Source organism: Corvus cornix, chromosome 3 (genome assembly GCF_000738735.6).
Source record: "Corvus cornix cornix isolate S_Up_H32 chromosome 3, ASM73873v5, whole genome shotgun sequence".
NCBI lineage: Eukaryota > Metazoa > Chordata > Aves > Passeriformes > Corvidae > Corvus > Corvus cornix.
In genome coordinates, this window is record NC_047056.1 from 29,666,978 (window position 1) to 29,684,731 (window position 17,754).

The 17,754-nt window shown below is 33.8% G+C and overlaps 1 protein-coding gene across 6 annotated transcripts in view; it reads left to right on the forward strand.

Annotated features, from left to right (window-relative positions):
* The window catches only part of KIF6 (kinesin family member 6), a 158,100-nt gene that overhangs the window by 8,026 nt on the left and 132,320 nt on the right, over positions 1-17,754 (forward strand). For all 6 annotated transcript variants that reach the window (XM_039569520.1, XM_039569515.1, XM_039569518.1 and 3 more), the window contains 2 exons: positions 9,871-10,018; positions 12,575-12,684. In XM_039569520.1, the coding sequence (XP_039425454.1) occupies positions 12,671-12,684 (14 nt within the window). In that variant the 5' untranslated portion in view covers positions 9,871-10,018; positions 12,575-12,670. The remainder of the gene's footprint in view (positions 1-9,870; positions 10,019-12,574; positions 12,685-17,754) is intronic.

Sequence of the window (17,754 nt, forward strand, 5' to 3'; positions counted from 1 at the left end):
ATAAAACCTCTTGGTGTGGAGAGAACCTGGTAAAATTCAAAGTCCTTCTGTAGGTGTGGCTGTTCTCTCTCCGGAGCTGGGGTGTGACCCCTCCAGGCTGTGGTGTGGGCCTCCTATGGTGATCCGGACCGGAGCAGAACAGTCCAAGGAAAGTTCTTGCCTCAGCTAACGAGCTGGCTGAACTGCAGAGAATTTTAACTCTCTGTCTCTCTCCTGAGAAAAAGAGCCAAGGGCTGGGAAAAGCAGGAAGGTGTTTGCCTCCGCTCTTGCTGCCGCAGGAGCATGCAGAGAAGGTAGAGTGACCTTGGAGCACAAACTGCTGTGAAAAGTTTGCCCGGCTTTTTTTTTTTTTCTTTCTCTTGCACCCAGTTTTAAAGGCACAGAAAGGCACAGGAATCACGTCTGGGCATAGAGCGGCGGTAGGGGATACACGTCATAAAGTCACCCCAAGACATCTACCAAAAACAGAGAAAATAGATAACATCATACTTTAACAGTTTGCTAATTATTATGCATGGCTTTAGCCTCACAGCTAAACAAGGCTACTCTTAAAATGTTTCAAATATTAGTATTATGATTATGTATGCAATCAGAAATTAAGTAGAAAATGTTAACTGTTTTGAATTAGTTGTGGTTTTATTTCTAATATGGCCAATGTTTTAGTATTGTATTTCTTGATTTATTAAAGAATAACATTTGAAAATATTTTCTCTTCAGATGTCTCATGCAAATAAGAAATAGCTCAGCTGTTTATAAACCTAATGGCAATCACCTGTGATCTTTTGAAAAATCTGATGGCCTTGGGGATAATGCTCCCATTGCTGCAGGTTCTGGTTTCTTTTCATGTGCTGTGTTTATCCGAAGAATTAGCATCTGTAAAAAATATACTACTTCAGTTTACTCTCTTCTGGTTTTGTGGTTTTTTTTGTCTGCTGTGTATTCTTACAGAGAATGTAGTAAAAATATTTTTATTAACAATTATCCATTTTGTACCTGGATATATTTGTCACACAGTGTTGAAAGTAGTGGTTTGGCTCATCTGCATCACAACGACCTGTAGAATCTATGTATAGCAAAAGGACACGTTTTGGATGTCAGCTTGAAAGAAATGTAGCTTGAACTTTCCCTTAATTGAGGAATTAGATAGTAATGCTAGCTGTTCTTTCTCAAAGGGAGTGCAACTATGAGGCAATAGAAAGTGAAAAGTGTCACTGATGTTTCTTCTCAAATGAGTATTAGTTGCTTGTGTTTCTTTTGACTTAAATTGCACAATTTAGAATTGTTCAAGAATGGACTGCTTATTATAAGTTACAGTTTGACAGCTTTGATTCAGAATATCTTTGTGTCACTTATCTGTTGCAGTGTTTATGGTTAAATTCTAAATATATTTAGAGATCTTAGTCAAAACGAGAAAATATACTACTTTTTTTTTCTGTCGGAAAACTTCTGAAATTTCTAAGGAAACTTGCCTGCACTAATCTCTCAAAAACAGCTACATGCACATTTGGAAACCAGTTTTGGTTTTTAAAGATGAGGCATTACCAATTTGTATTTGTTGCACAAATCTGGCAAAGACATAAAGAAAATATGTCATACAGAGATACTTTGTTAATTTTAATTAAAAGAAACTTTAGTCTGACCTCCAAGTGTTAGAAGATACCTGAAAACTGAATCTCTGTAAAGACAAATTCTCCTGAAAACTTATTTTCCAGATCCTTGAAATTAAGTTCTTCCTTCTTTTTCTCTTCAATGTAATTTGGAGGGGGCTGGTTTTTCTAGGACTGTGTTAATTTATTTTTTTTAATATCGATGAATTGAGTTTTTTTGAGATAAAAGGAAGGAAGGAAAGTGAGGGACATTGGTAAAATTTTTCAGGTCTGCAAGAACTGAGATAAAGAAAGGGCCAACAGTATCCAAATATCAAAGATACTGATGTTTTGTTCTTTTTTCATTAGTCTAGTATTTTATAGTTATTGAATATTTGTTTCAACCACATGCCTTTATGTTTCTACTCATTTGAAATGAAGATGGCAGAACACAGATAAAAATAATAATATGAAGCTGAAATAAGCTAACAAAATAAAAGTAAATAAGTTCTTAAGATGAAAGTTGTTTCTTGTTCTCAGGATTTTCTCTTACCTACTTAAAAACACTCACAGAATTTAGTCTTACTTAATAAGGCTCGTTCTTTGTTTTATTTATTCATATTATAAACTTTGTACAAAACTTTCACTTTTAACATTTTCAACAAATTTGAATAATTAGGTAAGAAGAGATCTCTCTAGGTCGTCTGGTCTAGCTTCTAGATCACGTTTCTCAGGTCCTTGTTCAGTAGAGCTTCAAAAATGCCCAAAGATGGGAATCCCACAATCCATCTCGGAACCTATTCCAAGGCTTAACTACTCTCACTGTGAAGAATATTTTCCTTATACCCACTTGGAATTTCTTCCCTTGCAACTTGTGACCACTGCTTTGTGTTCTACCACCGTAAGCCTCTGGGAGGAGTTCGAGTCCATCTCTAATGATCCATTGCAGAAGGTGGTAATTAGCTACATGTAAGGCTTACTCTTCGCCGGGTCGATAGGAAACTGTTCACTTGGCTTCTTGTGCATGATGTGCTGCAGCCTGAACTCAGGTTCTATCAGGCTCACTCCAGTTTCTTTAGAGCATTTTTCATCAACTGGGGAGCCCAAAACTGGAGACAGAACTCAGGAAAGAAAGAGAGTTTCTTTTCCTTTTTCCTTTTTTATTTTTTGCAATTTTTGAAGGTAACTGTTCTGTTCGATTCAGCAAAAAGAGTGCAGCAGCAGAGGAAGCAGAGTTCTTGGTTATGCTTGGGCAAAAAGCCTCCCTAAAGTCTCATTAACAATGAGCACAGAAACAAATGAAAAGTTCTGTGTCCCTAGGCTTTAAATAGAACAAATGATCTTCACTGGAAATTAAAACAAAATGTAGTCAGAAAACCCAACCACAATAAAACAACCTCAGTCTGCTTTCAACCTCTGTCTACTGTCACTAGGCTTTTACCACCATTTATATTGTCTCAGATACTCAAGGACAAACTACTGAATGATACTTTAGACTGTAGTAACTAGCCATAAATTGTCTAGCTCTCACTTGAGGAATTTCTCACTTGAGGAATGTTAGGTGGTTGTAAACATGACATATCTATCAATTTAAGTGGAATTGCTTCCATGAGTTATACTTCTGTATCACACTATGAATTAGGCATCTTTCAGGAATGACACAAGGGAGTGGAGTGACTGGAACTGCCAGTATGTAACTCTGTAACAGTGTTCATTTGGAGAGGGGTCTGAGATGAATTTTCCAATGAGAAGTTCATATCTCTGAGCACGTTTTTAAATCACCACTAATTACAAGTTAGAACATGCAAGTTAATTGATAAGTGAGAAAGAAAATTTGACGGGAAAAAACACATATGGTGTTGCTCTCCTTTACATTAATGTAAAAATTGTCCTATGACTGATAATGGATAGTTTCTCAAAGTCCAAAGGGCAGAAGAAAAAGCATGTTATAATTTATTTTTCATAAAGCCAAAACAGATTTTCTTGAGCAATCATCATTACATAAGCTTTTTATGTAACAATACTTGGGTTATTAAGTGGTATTAAGGTTGTACTGAAAGTGGAATATATAAGGAACATTTACTTCAGCTTTCTGTTTTTCTATTACATGTCTCTTTTTCAAAACAAGAGAAGTATTAAAATTAAGAGTATTCCATGTTAATTGGAAAAATATTTGTAAAATGTATGCTGAGAGTTTCTAAGGCATTAGATGTACTTTTGATGCAGGCAGATAAGTGTAAATACTGTAGTATGTTCAAGCATTTACAGCAGCAAAATTCTGCATCAAATTGCCCCCCTAAAACTCTGTGACATATTGGAAAGGTGGTTATTGAATTGACTAAGCTGTGCATCATGGTCTTACTTAATGATGCTTTGCAGGTGGAGAATTCTTTCCCAGTGGATATTTTAGTATTCTGGTTAGAAAAATACTAAAAGTATTGCAATTGCTGTCTCAAACACTGTTGTTGTGGGTGGGTTTTTGATAGTCTGTGTCATAGCTGGAGGTAAAACTTGAACATTTTTAATTTATCCCATCATGTTGCTGTCATAATATATGATTAGGTTTATTTAGCAGTGGGATCAAATCAGTCTCCGTAGTCAGCTGTGTGCACAAACCACCTTTTGCTTGGAAAAGGTGTGATTTAAATTCTAAGCAACATAGAGGATATATTCAATGCTTTCTTTTTGTTTAAACTTGTTGCTGTTTAGCTCTGTTAGGTGAAGCACAAGCTGTTGTGTTTCTAAAAACCAGCAGTAAGTTTTCAGTGCTTGATCTAAAAAGAAGCATTCAATTCTTTGGGTAAAATGTAAGAACAGATCTAATCCTTTTCTAAATTATAATCATCTTGAAGAGGACATATAATTTGATGATAAATTATAATGCACAATAAAAGGATAAAGAAGATTTAAACACATAATAAACAATAATTATTCATACTTTGGGAGTTGCTTGCCTGCAATTAATGCTGTTATTTTCTCTTTTTCCCTGCACTCTGTCTTATTCTGATTTCCACCAAGCAAAATCTTTTTGCACAATTTTGTGTTATTCAATGATACCAACTTTGCTAAAGAGACTTGTTTATTGCATAAATACTTCTTGATGGGTTCATAATACTTAGCAGGTAATCATGATGTTTCTTCACCAATATTTTGCTTTAAATTGACTTTTCTTAAGTGATCAAAAAGGTATGACTAACATTTATCATCCCACCCACCTTAACATACAGCAAACATACGTAGATGTGGCTACATAGATGTATGTACATGTTTCCATTTCCAATTAATATATCAAGCAAACATTATTTTTTCTTATATTCAGTTTTGTGATATGTGAGTCTTCATATGACTTGACCACATGTATTTTCACTGTAACACAAAAATAAATATTCAATTTAAATATATATGTTTACCAGGTGTTGACATAATTATCATTTATGCTACAAAATCTGGAAATTCTGACATCATGAGTTAAATCTAAAATATTGAGATTTAATTTTATTAGTTCTGCTCTCTTTGAATGTGCAGCTTTTGACTTTTTGGGGCCTTTCTTGGCAGTAACGAAACTGAGATCTTCCATACATTAATAAGAAGCCATGAAGACAGCTCAGTATATTAAATGAGATTGAAATACAACTTTTTGCAGACATATTGCATGCCCGTGTTTTCCCTGAAATGCCATGTTTTTTGTGGAAATCTTACCTTGACAGAATTTGAAGTCTTAGGCAGGTTTCTTTGAGATTTCCTTATATGCAGGAATTCAGGCCAATGAGATTTGCCCCCTTTCAAGGCATCTTTTTGTTCACAGGTATGAACTTCAACAAGTCAGACTTACTGCTCATGCACGTGACAACTTAAGTTTTTCCTTTACACATTTAAGTTGGTCTATATTTTTCAGATAGAAACATGGAATATGTGGTTATAGGTAGTACAAGCAAAGCCGAATCAACAAATTATTTGTTAGAAACTGACATTTTTATATCTATTACTCTTCTTATAAAAACTAAATCTAGCTCAAATTGTTACAAATATATGCCTGCATGTTTTAGTGAATAATGAAAATGATCCCTCTGAATTCTGTAATAGAATGAAACAAATATACAAATTTAGAGAAGATTTTAGCCATCATTTTAAAGTTATTTTTCTCTGTGCTAGGCATTTTTAGTTCTAGCTTGGTGCTGATAAAAAAAAACAAGACCCTCCAGTAATTCTGACAACCATAACTTTGGTAAAATGTGGTAGAGACAGATTTCTCCAGCAGTATTCTAGCTAATCTGTCTGGAAGTCGTCCATGAACTTCTGAACAGGGTGCTATACAATGTTATATAAGTGCATGAAAGATCTTTTCTGCAAAGCCTCCCCCTTGGATTATGGGTCTTTGATGTGTTTTGTTTGAAGTAGTTAAGAGACTACTTATTCAACAAAATGTCTTCTTAACCATGCCAAAGTTCACCTTTCAGAGAGAAAACAAATTACGTAAATTCCTGGGTATTCTCATAACACCGAGGGGGCACATCTGAAAATACCCTTTTAGTGTATGATTTTTATTTATGCATAGTTTATAAGTCCTTGCATGACTACCATCACTATCCATGTCAACTCGTGTAGTTTCAAATACTAAGTTTAACAAAAATTTGGGACTTCTATTCAGAGACTCTGAAGAGCAAAGACGCAGACTTTGCCTGTGGAAACTGACATCTTGCAAAGTGGGTTTTGCTGAAAAGGCAGAAAAGAGCTGCTGATTCTCTGCCACCTTTCCCAGCAAACAATCACTTCCACTACTGTTGGGGACAGCTTTAATTTGCAAATAAGAATCTTCAAGGATCCCTTTGGTGGATGCTGCTTAGAAAATATGCTCTTCTCTACTCATGTCATAATGTTGCCAACATCATGTCAAAAGTTGCCAACTTTTTTGGTACCTGCTGCAGTTATATTTCAGGATGAAAGAGACAATGTGTATATTTTCTGCTCACTGTACTAACTTCTAGCATCTGAAGTACCCTTCACTTTGCCAAGGGTAATTGTGTAGTATATTTTGGTGTTGTTTTCTTAAACAGCATCTTATGGGTGGCTAAAGGCTTACGAAAGTTTTTGAGTTTTTTATTTTCTGAAAGGAATTGTGCATCTTGGGTTGCAAATACTCAGTACAAATCTTAAACTTCCTGACTATTTCATAAATAGATACTGGTTTAATTGATTTATTGATTGATGTGGTGTTGGTCCATCTACATATAGTTAGCCTTTCAGTGTTAAACTCCTCGGAACAATGAACTAAGATTAGATTTGTGGAGTTTTGGTTGGGGTTTTTTTGACTTGAAGTACTTAGAAGTGGAAAAGAGCAAAGTGTATCTCCAACAAGTATTTCCTATGGTGATAATTTGTCCGCAAGCCTCATTGCTAAAACATCCTGTATTGCCATTGATTCCAAATGAAGTTACTTAAAAGTGTGGATAAGACACATAAGACATGGATTTTCATGACTTAATCCATGTAGCCTTTATCACATATGGACCTTCGAAACTGACATTGACTAATAGTCACAATATTATATTTAGAATGGTAGTTATACATCTTCAGTTTTGAAATGTGTTCTTATATAAATATATATATACATAATATATATATAAAACCTCAATTTTTGTGTAGTTCATAAGTTTAATTCTTTTTTCACAAGCCAATGTGGTGGAGGCTTTTCCTTTTCACTGCATCTTCCACTCTACTCTTTTCAGGAGACGAGATCTTAGTCTAGAGCTTGCTTCTGAGCCAAAGGAACTTTGTCAGTCCTGCCTGAATTCCTAGGCCCTTGTCTCTTATAAAAATATTTTGCTTCTTAGACTTAGGGAATTTGTTCTCCATCCTGTCCTGATGGAGTTGCATCTTCCTCTTAGAAGGCTTTGCCAACAGTTTCACTGGTATTATTGGTAGTCTTCTTTCCTTACAGGCTTCCTTAGCACCTCAAGCAGGCTGTCCTTAAATTGACTTGGTGGTAGCTGTAATGCACTCTGAATGAAAGAAGTGAGTACTGTAAATATGGACAGGATGCAATTATTTGTATATATATAATTATACACACACACATATAGATACACACACACAACTTTAGAAAATAAGATTAACTTTTACTCAGAATTTAAGGAACATAACTGTGGAATCAAAATCTCCTATGTAATGCAATATTAAGATTACCTATTATTGCATTGGATTATGAGAATACGTTATTGACATGGATATGCTCACATTTTATGAATTTGTGGGGTTTTCTGGAAAAACTTTCCAGAGCTGTGCTGGTGCACTGCAAAATATATAAGAAATATATGAATCAAATAGCAGAAAGAAAACTCACCGACTTTTTTAGCTGTTTTGACAGCATATGTCATACATATGTGACATTTTATCTTGTGTTAACATGTGAGGTGATTTGAATCAGCAGCTTTTCCTCAAGTATGGGGATGTCAAGTTAATAGTTTGCAGCCACACATTTAGTAGTTTTTAACACATTGCAAGACACACCTTTAAAGAAGCAAAGGAGTAAGAAAATTTAACAACCCCAAATGCTAGCTCTGAAGAGCCAGAGAGCTCTTCTGTACGAGCTGAAGAGCAACTGTACTGTGTCAGAGCAAGGTTCTGTCTGGTGCACTATGTTGTCTCTCATAGGGACTAACAGACAATGCTCAGAGGGAAAAAATAAACTGAGTAAGTATGTAGAGCTGCCTCCCCCATGTATCCTCTTAGTCTTTAGTTATTTGTAGTTTAGGGACTTTCTGATTCTCTGTGTTTAGTAGCCCTGAAGAAATTTTCTTTTGTGATTTAGTCCAGTCTCTGCTGAAGCCTGTGTGACATTTGAAAACATGGCGTGGCAAAGAATTGCACAGCTTAACTACAGTTTGCTTGAAGAATGGTTTCCCCTTGCTAGGTTTGAATCTGCCATCTCCGAACTTCTGTTGATACCCCCTACCTTTTGACAACTCATTACTGTCGTCAGCATTCAGATATTGTGACAGTGGGCACTAGAAATTCCTAAGATAGATGAATGAGGTGTTTTATCATAATAATTGTTTTGATTTTTAACATCTGGAGTCTAAGATCTATATATTCTGTCTTTGCACGTTTTGGGAGCAGATGTTCACTGTAGCTCCTTTCAACATGTTTCTGTTTTTGTCTTTGACGTCCTACTGTAATGGATTAAAATAAGCAATTTGGCAACTACTCAGGCCTTTAAATAAACTTTAGTAAGTTGGAGAATCATTGCATTTCTCGTGGCGCCAGACCAGCAGCTATCTATATACATGTTTCTTTTCCTCTTATGCAAGGGTTGTTTTCCCCCTTTCCATTTATTAAAATCCTAGTTTATTTATCACTTTTTTAATAAACAAAATGCACAAGAATCATTTTTGCTTTTCATTTTGTTTAACAAAATTAGTAGTTCCTTAAGCATAGTAAATCCAATCCAAAATTTAAGGTAATTAAGCTTATCTACTGTTTGGTGGAAATCAGGTGGAAGTCAATGGTGACAGTGTGGTGAATTAGAGAAAGGTATTTGAACTGGAATTTTATTAGGCACTTCTGCAAATAGAAGTAAGAAGTGTGAAAAAGATGATGAGTCTGAATGCCGTTTCATGCTATACTGTTACATAGCTGTCATGGCTGTTCCACAGAAGCTTCTTGTACAGTCATAGTTATAACAGAAAAGTTTGCTATTAACAATGTGGTTTTCTGTGTTTTCATAGTAAATGAAGATTTTGTTACACTGATTTAAGCACAGGTTCTCCTGCATACTCTTATCCAAGGATAGTCTGATAGTTCAGTATAGTTATATTCTCAGAATAAAAACTGACCCCTGGTATAACAGTATCCTTACATGAGTTTCTAACCACAGTATACCTTTCTATGTTTGCATTTAATGAAGCCATATGTGAAAAATTTCTATATTCTTGTAGTGTATCAATGGCACAATTCCTGACATCTACAGTCTTTAAAGAGATTAAATAGTATCCTTGCAAAAAATCATCTGCCAAACTAAAAAGTATGAAAAGGTGGTGTAAATAGTAATAAATATGATCAGCTAATAATGGATTAAGTCAAGGCATCAAGAAATCCTTCCATTCTAGGTAGTTTAAACTCTCTAGAATCTAGAGTACCTATCTTGAAGTGTATTCTTGTACTACCAAAGATAGTTGCTATATTATTAAGAATTACTGTTAATTGTATTTTGGTTTTGCACAAAGTTGATCATGGAAATTATGTTCTGCCTCAAATAATAATTATCTTCCTTTTTTTAATTGTATAGTGTTTTGGCTGGATATAATGGTACTATCTTTGCCTATGGTCAGACAGGCAGTGGCAAAACTTTCACCATCACAGGAGGAGCAGAACGTTACAGTGATCGAGGCATCATTCCCAGGACTCTATCTTATATTTTTGATAAATTGCAGAAGGTATGGGACATTATTTTCTGTTTATTTTTTATGTCTGGTTTCAAATATTTAACTATTGCAAAATAGTTAAATATTGTTTTTAAAATAATGTTACAGGAAGCTCTAAAACTAATGCTGATGAAAATATCTAACTTGACACAGTACTTACTGTCTGCAAGAATATTTTGTAATTGTTTTGGTTACCTGGTTTATTGCAATAGTTTGAAAATAATGGGCATCATTGGAGGGGGGTTTGTAGTTTGAAAACCCAGGCTGTTTTCAGTTGGTGCAGCATACATTCAGATCACACAAGTGGTTCTCCTTGTATCAGCTCCACTCTGGTTTTGTATTGCATGCATTGCATTCCATTTTGACATTCTATGCAATGAAATGAGTCAATAAGTGAAAGGATGTGTAAGCACACTGATTGTTTATTATGTTTATTATGTTTGTGAGAAATTTCATTTTCTTGTAGTGTCTGAAATATGTACATGAGTGAATACAGTCAATTATTCCAGTGCTTTCATAATTATAGGATGCAAAAGTGAAGAGAGGAGTCTAGTGTAATTTATGTTTTGTCTCTTCATTTGCTCCATCAGGCCTATGACTCATTAATCTTCACATTTTAGCAAAGCTATTTAATTAAGCCAATTTAAATATTATTTTACATTAACATAAATCATTCCACTGTGCTTTTATAGTCTGCCATTCATGTACTACAGAGTACCCATCTGTAGACATAAGGATATATGTCTCATTAATATGACATTAATATGCCCTGTCTCAGTAAGGGTTAACAGCAGTAAGTAATTACTTTGGCTCTTTGGAAGTATGGCTTTGGCAGGTAAATGTACACAGTGTATTGCAGGTGCACAAAAACTTGCCATTGTGGGAATGGAAATGGAAAAACACCCACATGATCGTGTTCCTTTAGACCTTCTGCTGCACTCACACAACCCGCACGGAGGACTTTTGTTGTGGAAAGTGAACAGGTTTATTGTGCAGCTGCCAGCAACAAACATCAACATACCAACTTTCTTTTCTAATGTTAATTATGTCATAAAAACAAAATGGGATGAAAGATAACTAGTATGTTTGTCACCTTCTCGGCACAGAATTGAAAATATTTCCCTCTTCAGACTAGGCTTTGGATCAAAAGCTATACTTAGTTATGCTTATAGACCTATTTCAATTTTCCTGCTTTCAAATCATTGTTTCATATATTTTTTTGCTTAGTGCATTTTAAAGAATCTCTTCTTGATTTTTTATCTTTCCTCTTGCCTTTCTTTTAATATCTTTCCCCTGTTTCATTTCTTTATACCTACAACTGTGGTTTGGAAGGTAGAGAAGAATCATCTGCCTTCTAACCCTAAGTAGGATGAAACAGGAGAAAGTGAAATCAGGGACACAAAATACAAGACTTGTGAAGCTCTTACTTGGACAAAGACAGTGCAATTTGAAACCAAGGAAACAAAACTTTTTTCCCTAAATGAGAACCAAATCAAGCCCTTTGTTTTTAATAACGTCTCCTTTTAATTTAGAAATTCTCCTATTTCCACAGCATCCTGTTTGAACTGTTCCTTACTACATTTTTTCCATCCATCTGTAGTGTATCTTTTAAATGATGTCCCTTGAAATAGTGAACTGTCATTACCAATTAAAAAAAAAAATTAAATGAAAATGACAAGTTATATCTCAAAGTATTTTGCAAAAAAATTGTAATGGATTGGATTATTAAATTTCTACTGTAATATGAGTGCTTTCACAGTGGCTTTGTCTGCTGAAAAGTAGTGACTGATTTTTTATTCTTTTTTTTTTTTTTGGTTTTGGAAATCATAGCCCACTATTTTGAGGTTTATGTTGTTTGGATTTGGCGTTGGGGCAGGGGAAAATTCTGTCTGCAAAACTCAGTTGTCTTAAATTAGTTTTTGGCAATGTAATTTGCCAAAAGAATTGTGATTGCAGAGAGCAGCTGACATCATGTACAGTGTTCTAATGTTATGATGAAGAGAGTGAAAAGCAATATGTCACTGATGTTTCTGAATGGAGTAAATCTTATTTTTGTTGCTGTTTTTACTTTCTTTTTGTTTTTTCTTTAAGCATAGTCTTTCTATCCATATTATGAGGGTTTATCTTTTCACAATATTCTTTTTTTTGGTGTAGAAGTGAAAAATGTCATGTTGCGTAGTTCTGTAAGCAGGCTCCCATGTTCTAAATATAAACAGACTTTTTTAGGTGTAAGGAATCAATTAAAGATCCCAGACTAAACTCATGGGCATGGTAGGGTTTTGTTGGGGATTTGTGTTTTAGTGGGTTTTGTGTGTCTGTGTGTGTGTGCGTGTGTGTGTGTGTGTGTGAGTTTTGTTTTGGGTTTGTTGTGTTTTTTTCCTTTCTTCTTCTGGAGTCCTTATGCATAACAGTAACAGAACACATGAAAGTATCACAAATTGAACATGTACACCATACCCAGCAAAAGGAAAAGAGTCAAAGTGAGAAAGTAACCTAGAAACCATTGAAATAAATTTGTCTTCTGATCTACCTCTGTTTATAGCACTATTTTTTTCTTTTCTTATCCAGGACAGCAGTAAAGTGTATACAACTCATGTTTCCTACTTAGAAATCTACAATGAATGTGGTTATGATCTGTTGGACCCAAGACACGAGGCCTCCAAAATGGAAGACTTGCCGTAAGTACTAAGATTACAGAAAATCATCAAAACCAAGAGGAATCATTTTCACATACCCTGTTGCATTGTTTGGGGACTTTTGAAGTTACACTACTGATTTATTCAGAGTACTTTATTTTCACAATTTTATCAGCATTCCCTAAATTTTCTGTTATTTTGTGTGTATGGGGGCTAGGGAGACTAGATGGGAGCAACTGAAGGTGAAAGGATTAAAAATATTTGTTGCTATTATGCAGATGAGATCTCTTGCAGCCACTGACAAGGAGAAGGTGCAATTGTTTTTCTCAAGGCAGCCTGTCTCCTTATGTGTGGCAGAGACATGTAACAGGTGGCATTTCCTTCCAACAGCAATGAGAAAAGCTCCCTGCTTCTATTTGGACCTTTTCCTTCGAGGATAATTATCTTTCTAGAATATGCAATTACAAAATAAGGTAAGTAACAGCTAGGAAATAGGCCACAAGGAACCCCAAAGAACAGTATGCTTCCTTCAGAATGGATGGTTGTTCTAACAGTTGTCATTGATCAGGCACTAGCACCTACTAATGCTTGGAGAGGGTAGTAAACAAAGGTTTGTAGGTCATGAACACTCCAGCTGCTGAAATTAAAGGTTTCTAATTTATAGGAAATCCAAATCCTAGTCTCCAAGTCCAAAATAATAGTTTATAGTCTGTTTTATTCTTTAAATAACTAAGCAAACACTAAATAGGTGTGAATAATTGAGTTGCTGACTGGAATTCCAAATGCCCTGAAATAATGCTGGGCACCATGAATTTTATCACTCAGCATGATGGTAACAGGTGCATGTAAATAGTGATGAAATCACCACTGGTACAAGAGCAGGAAACATACCGAAAGTTTTCAATGGGGCAACCACACAAAATCAATAGGATTTTATATTGAAATAACGAATTATGTTATTCACATATTATTAAACCATTTTATTAAAAAATTCTTCCAACACAATATTTTATTGTGTTTAAATGGAGCTTTATTTTTCCACACAGTTTTCCACACAGTACGGGATATCTAGGACATGCATGTAGGAAATAAGTTTCAAGATTGATCTTTATAAAAGAAGCTAGAGATTAGGAACACAGCAGATAAATGCAAAGTATGGGACTGGGCTGTGCATTGGTCTCATTGTTTCACTTTCTTCACCTGTAAAATTGAAGTAAAATTTATCGCTTTATGACACATTGGTGCTATAAAGACTGTGTCTATTTACCAATGTCTTTCATGGCAAAGTTTAGGATTCTAATTTAATTTATTACCTACTTCCTGTGCTATGCAGACAAAAATTTTAATCAGAGGCTAATTTGGATAATAATTTAATTTTTGTGTCCATTTTTACAGTAGGTAAAAAATAGTGTTACGCTTTTATTCAACTTATTAAAGGTAATGCTATTCAGTTATTCAAGTTTATTGCATTATTAATTTCACTTGTTAAGTTTTTTGAAATATTTTATCTCAGCTCATTCCATTTAACATTTTATAAAATCAAATTTATTCAAGTCAAAGAAACTGAATTTTATTAATTTAATTGCAACTTTGAAACAGATATTTGGTGGTTGTGTGCTCTGGAAAATATGTCAGATTTTAAAACTAGGTACTGAGTATTTGCTAATAACTGTGAGTTTTAGAATTCTCAAATTAGTTTGTGTATGGTAATTCAATTAAACTAAGGAATAACTCCTTGTTGTGTATAAGGTTATTTTTAAAAGTAAAAGTTGATAGATAATTTGGTTGTAAATTAGGGATAAAGCATACTCAGATAATCATAATTACCTATAAACTTACATAGTGTACACTACTGCAGGATGAGTTTTAGTGAGAAAATAAATTTTTCTATGCAGAGTAACTAATATTAATATGTGCTTTAAGGTTTTACTGTACATGGATATTATTATTTCCACTACATCATTTGTCAATAAAATATGTTCTGTACACTAGAATTATACCTACATGACTCATATTTAACATGTGTAAAAGTATTTAATTAATAAATATGTTTTGTTTATTTTTTAATATTGTAGTTTGGGGATTCAAAACTTAAAAATATATAGTGTCATTCTGATCTAAAAAGGGAGTAAAAATTGCAGGAATGGGTAGTTACATGATTTACTATCTTTCAATTACTTGATTAATTTTCATAAATGATAAAGTAGTAGTTACATATAAGTAAATAGTAATTGCATATTTTAAAATTTATCAGGTGTTTATTACCTAAAATATAGTTACTTTTTCTGAGAATTTTATGTACTTAAGAGCTCTTAATATTTTAGTGTTAGTAAGCAAAATACAAAATAATAACTTTCTCAAGTTTGCTTGAAAGTCGTATTTAATGAGACTATTAAAAAGAACTAATGTTTTTTGTACTTTAAAGGCGTTATATTATGCATAATTTTCTGTTGAACTCCACAGTGGATCATCTAAGCTTTAAGCACCATAAAAAGCCAAAGGCAGGTTATTCACCCAATATTCTTGGGTAAATATTAGCAGTCAGTGCTGATACTTTCCTAAGTATTTAAGTTAAACAAGAAGGGTATTGAAGGAATGTGTCATTTTAGAAGAATAAGCAAAAAGATTAGTTAACCTCATATGGTATGCAGATTGTTCTGGAACAGTATTGTTATCCATATTACTGCAAAAGAAAGGGATACAGTTTGAATGAAAGATACATACTTCTGACCTGCAAACTCTGCATTATTGGCTTTATGTTACCAGTTCAATGTAAGGAATAAACACAGATTGCATTCAGGTGATAGAAGTTATGAAAATTTTGTGGGTACACCACAGGCTTGTTGATAGTACTTGAAAAATGAGATATTAAAATAGTATTTGATGCTTAAGGCAAAGTGAATAATAAACATTTTAAAAATTGTCCATTGCATCTAATCATTTCATGATTAGACTTGGAATCTCAGCTCCTGAAGTCAAGGTTTTGTGTGTAGCCATACTTTGTATATTCTGTAGACTATGAAATTTTCATTTTAACGCTCCTTACTTAATTCATCTGAGTCTGCCAGAAGGGAAGAAGCTCTCAGAAAAACAGTTACCACCTTTCTGGAAATAAATTCCTGACAAATGCATGAATGGGCTCCATATATCTGCACATCTCTATGTCTTATCTATATGTATATATATATAGGTTCATACGCAGAATGATGTAATTATTTACATATGCATGCATATGTAGAGGTATGTATACATATACATTTTTTAATATGTATACTTAAATAGGTATATGGTTTCTAATAGCTACAGATATTTCTACAACAAATAATGTTGGTTTTGAAATCCCATTAAACTTCTATTTTAACAGAAAAACCCTAGTTTTCTTGATGTTTAGTTGGAATGATATTACATGTAGCCCAAAAAAGATATCATTTGATATACATTAATGTTTTATACAAAATATACTTTAGTGTACAATTGTAACTTGTTTTATTACACAAATCTGACAGTTTTAATTTTGTGACATTGTAGCTGAAACCCAGTATCAGCAGATACAAAAAATATTTGAAGAATCTTACTTGCTAGAATGCAAAAAATTGAATTTGACAGTCTAATTCTATTTGTAGCTGTAGAATTCCATGTTTATACAAGGAAATTATGATTTTTTTCAAACACATAAAAAGTATGAAATTATTGCTATAAAATAAAGCTGGTAGAAGACTATTTAAATACTTACTGCCACCTCATGTTTTCATAAAAGTTTTGCAGGACTGTTTAAATTAGGAATACTTTTCTGAAGCTCTTAATTTACTGTGCATTTGTGAAAGAGCCTTTTATCTCCAACAGGTTCTCTGTTGTAGTTTATTTGCAGTTTATGTAACCCAATGTTACTGAATCTAACCAATTTCACTTTAGTTACAACCTACCCATAAAAACTTTTCCTAACTTGTTGTTATTTATTAAGAAGTACAGATTTTTTTTTTTTTTTTTTTTTTTGGCACCAGATATAACACAAAAGTAAAGGTTGAGGTTATAGAACTGTTAGTCAAGAATGACTGGATTAAGTCAGAGATAACCAAGAGGTTACTGCTTTACCTGTCCTGTGGCAGGGGGCCCTCTTGCATGTGAAGGCAAAGTACATTTCGTGCTGTTTTGCCTTAGAATTACAGTCTAAACTGCAGTAATTGAGGAGCTACTTCTCAAGGAGCTCAGACAACCATTACTCAGGAGTGCTGTAGCCAGGGGAAAACAGAATCTAAATTTCAAGCCCGCAAAAAGTGATTCCCCATTTTTGTGTGAAGATTCTTTAAAGTCCTCTTTGAGAGAGAAGTGTGTAAGTTTTAGTATGATGCTGGCTGACTTTAACAAAACCACACTTTAAGCTGTGAGCTAATTAACTTCAAACATCAACAATAATACCTATCTTAATATATGTTAGTAACATGTAGAACTGTTATGTTCCATGGAGTTAGTGTGAAATACTTTCACTTCAAAACAAAACCTGTTACTGGATATTGGTTAGCTACCTCAAGTGAGTTTATACTCTTCTGTTTCTCTACTGCCCTCCAAGGGCTTTAAGAGTTACCAAATTGCTGACATGGAAAGCTAAAACAACTAGTATAATAATTGCTGTTTTCCTTAACAAAGAAGGATAAAAATAAAAAAGGCTAAAGGAATAATTTTGAACACATAGGAAATATATTTTATTCAGTCTGATTTTTTTATGCAAATAAACCTGATGCTCCTCTCCAGTCTCAACAGTCAGCCCCTTTGAATGGCTGTACCAACTATGTAATGTGGGAACTCACCACCTTCAAGAACTATATTTTCAGGGTTCTGAGAATTACCAGTATTTTAAAACTTCTCCGGTTAATAATAGTATTAGTTCGCTTTTTTTATATGAAATATGTTCTTTAAAAATTAAGAATATTCATTGTGTTACTACTGAATACCAAAGATTAAGACAATACAAAGTTTTGTAAGGTTAGACTTTTCTTTTTGTTAATGAGGAGACAGCTAAAAACAGTTTTGAACCATTTCTTCTAAGATTATGATTTTTTTAAATTACAGTTTAAGCAAATTGCACTTTAAATGTATACAATAACTTCCACATAC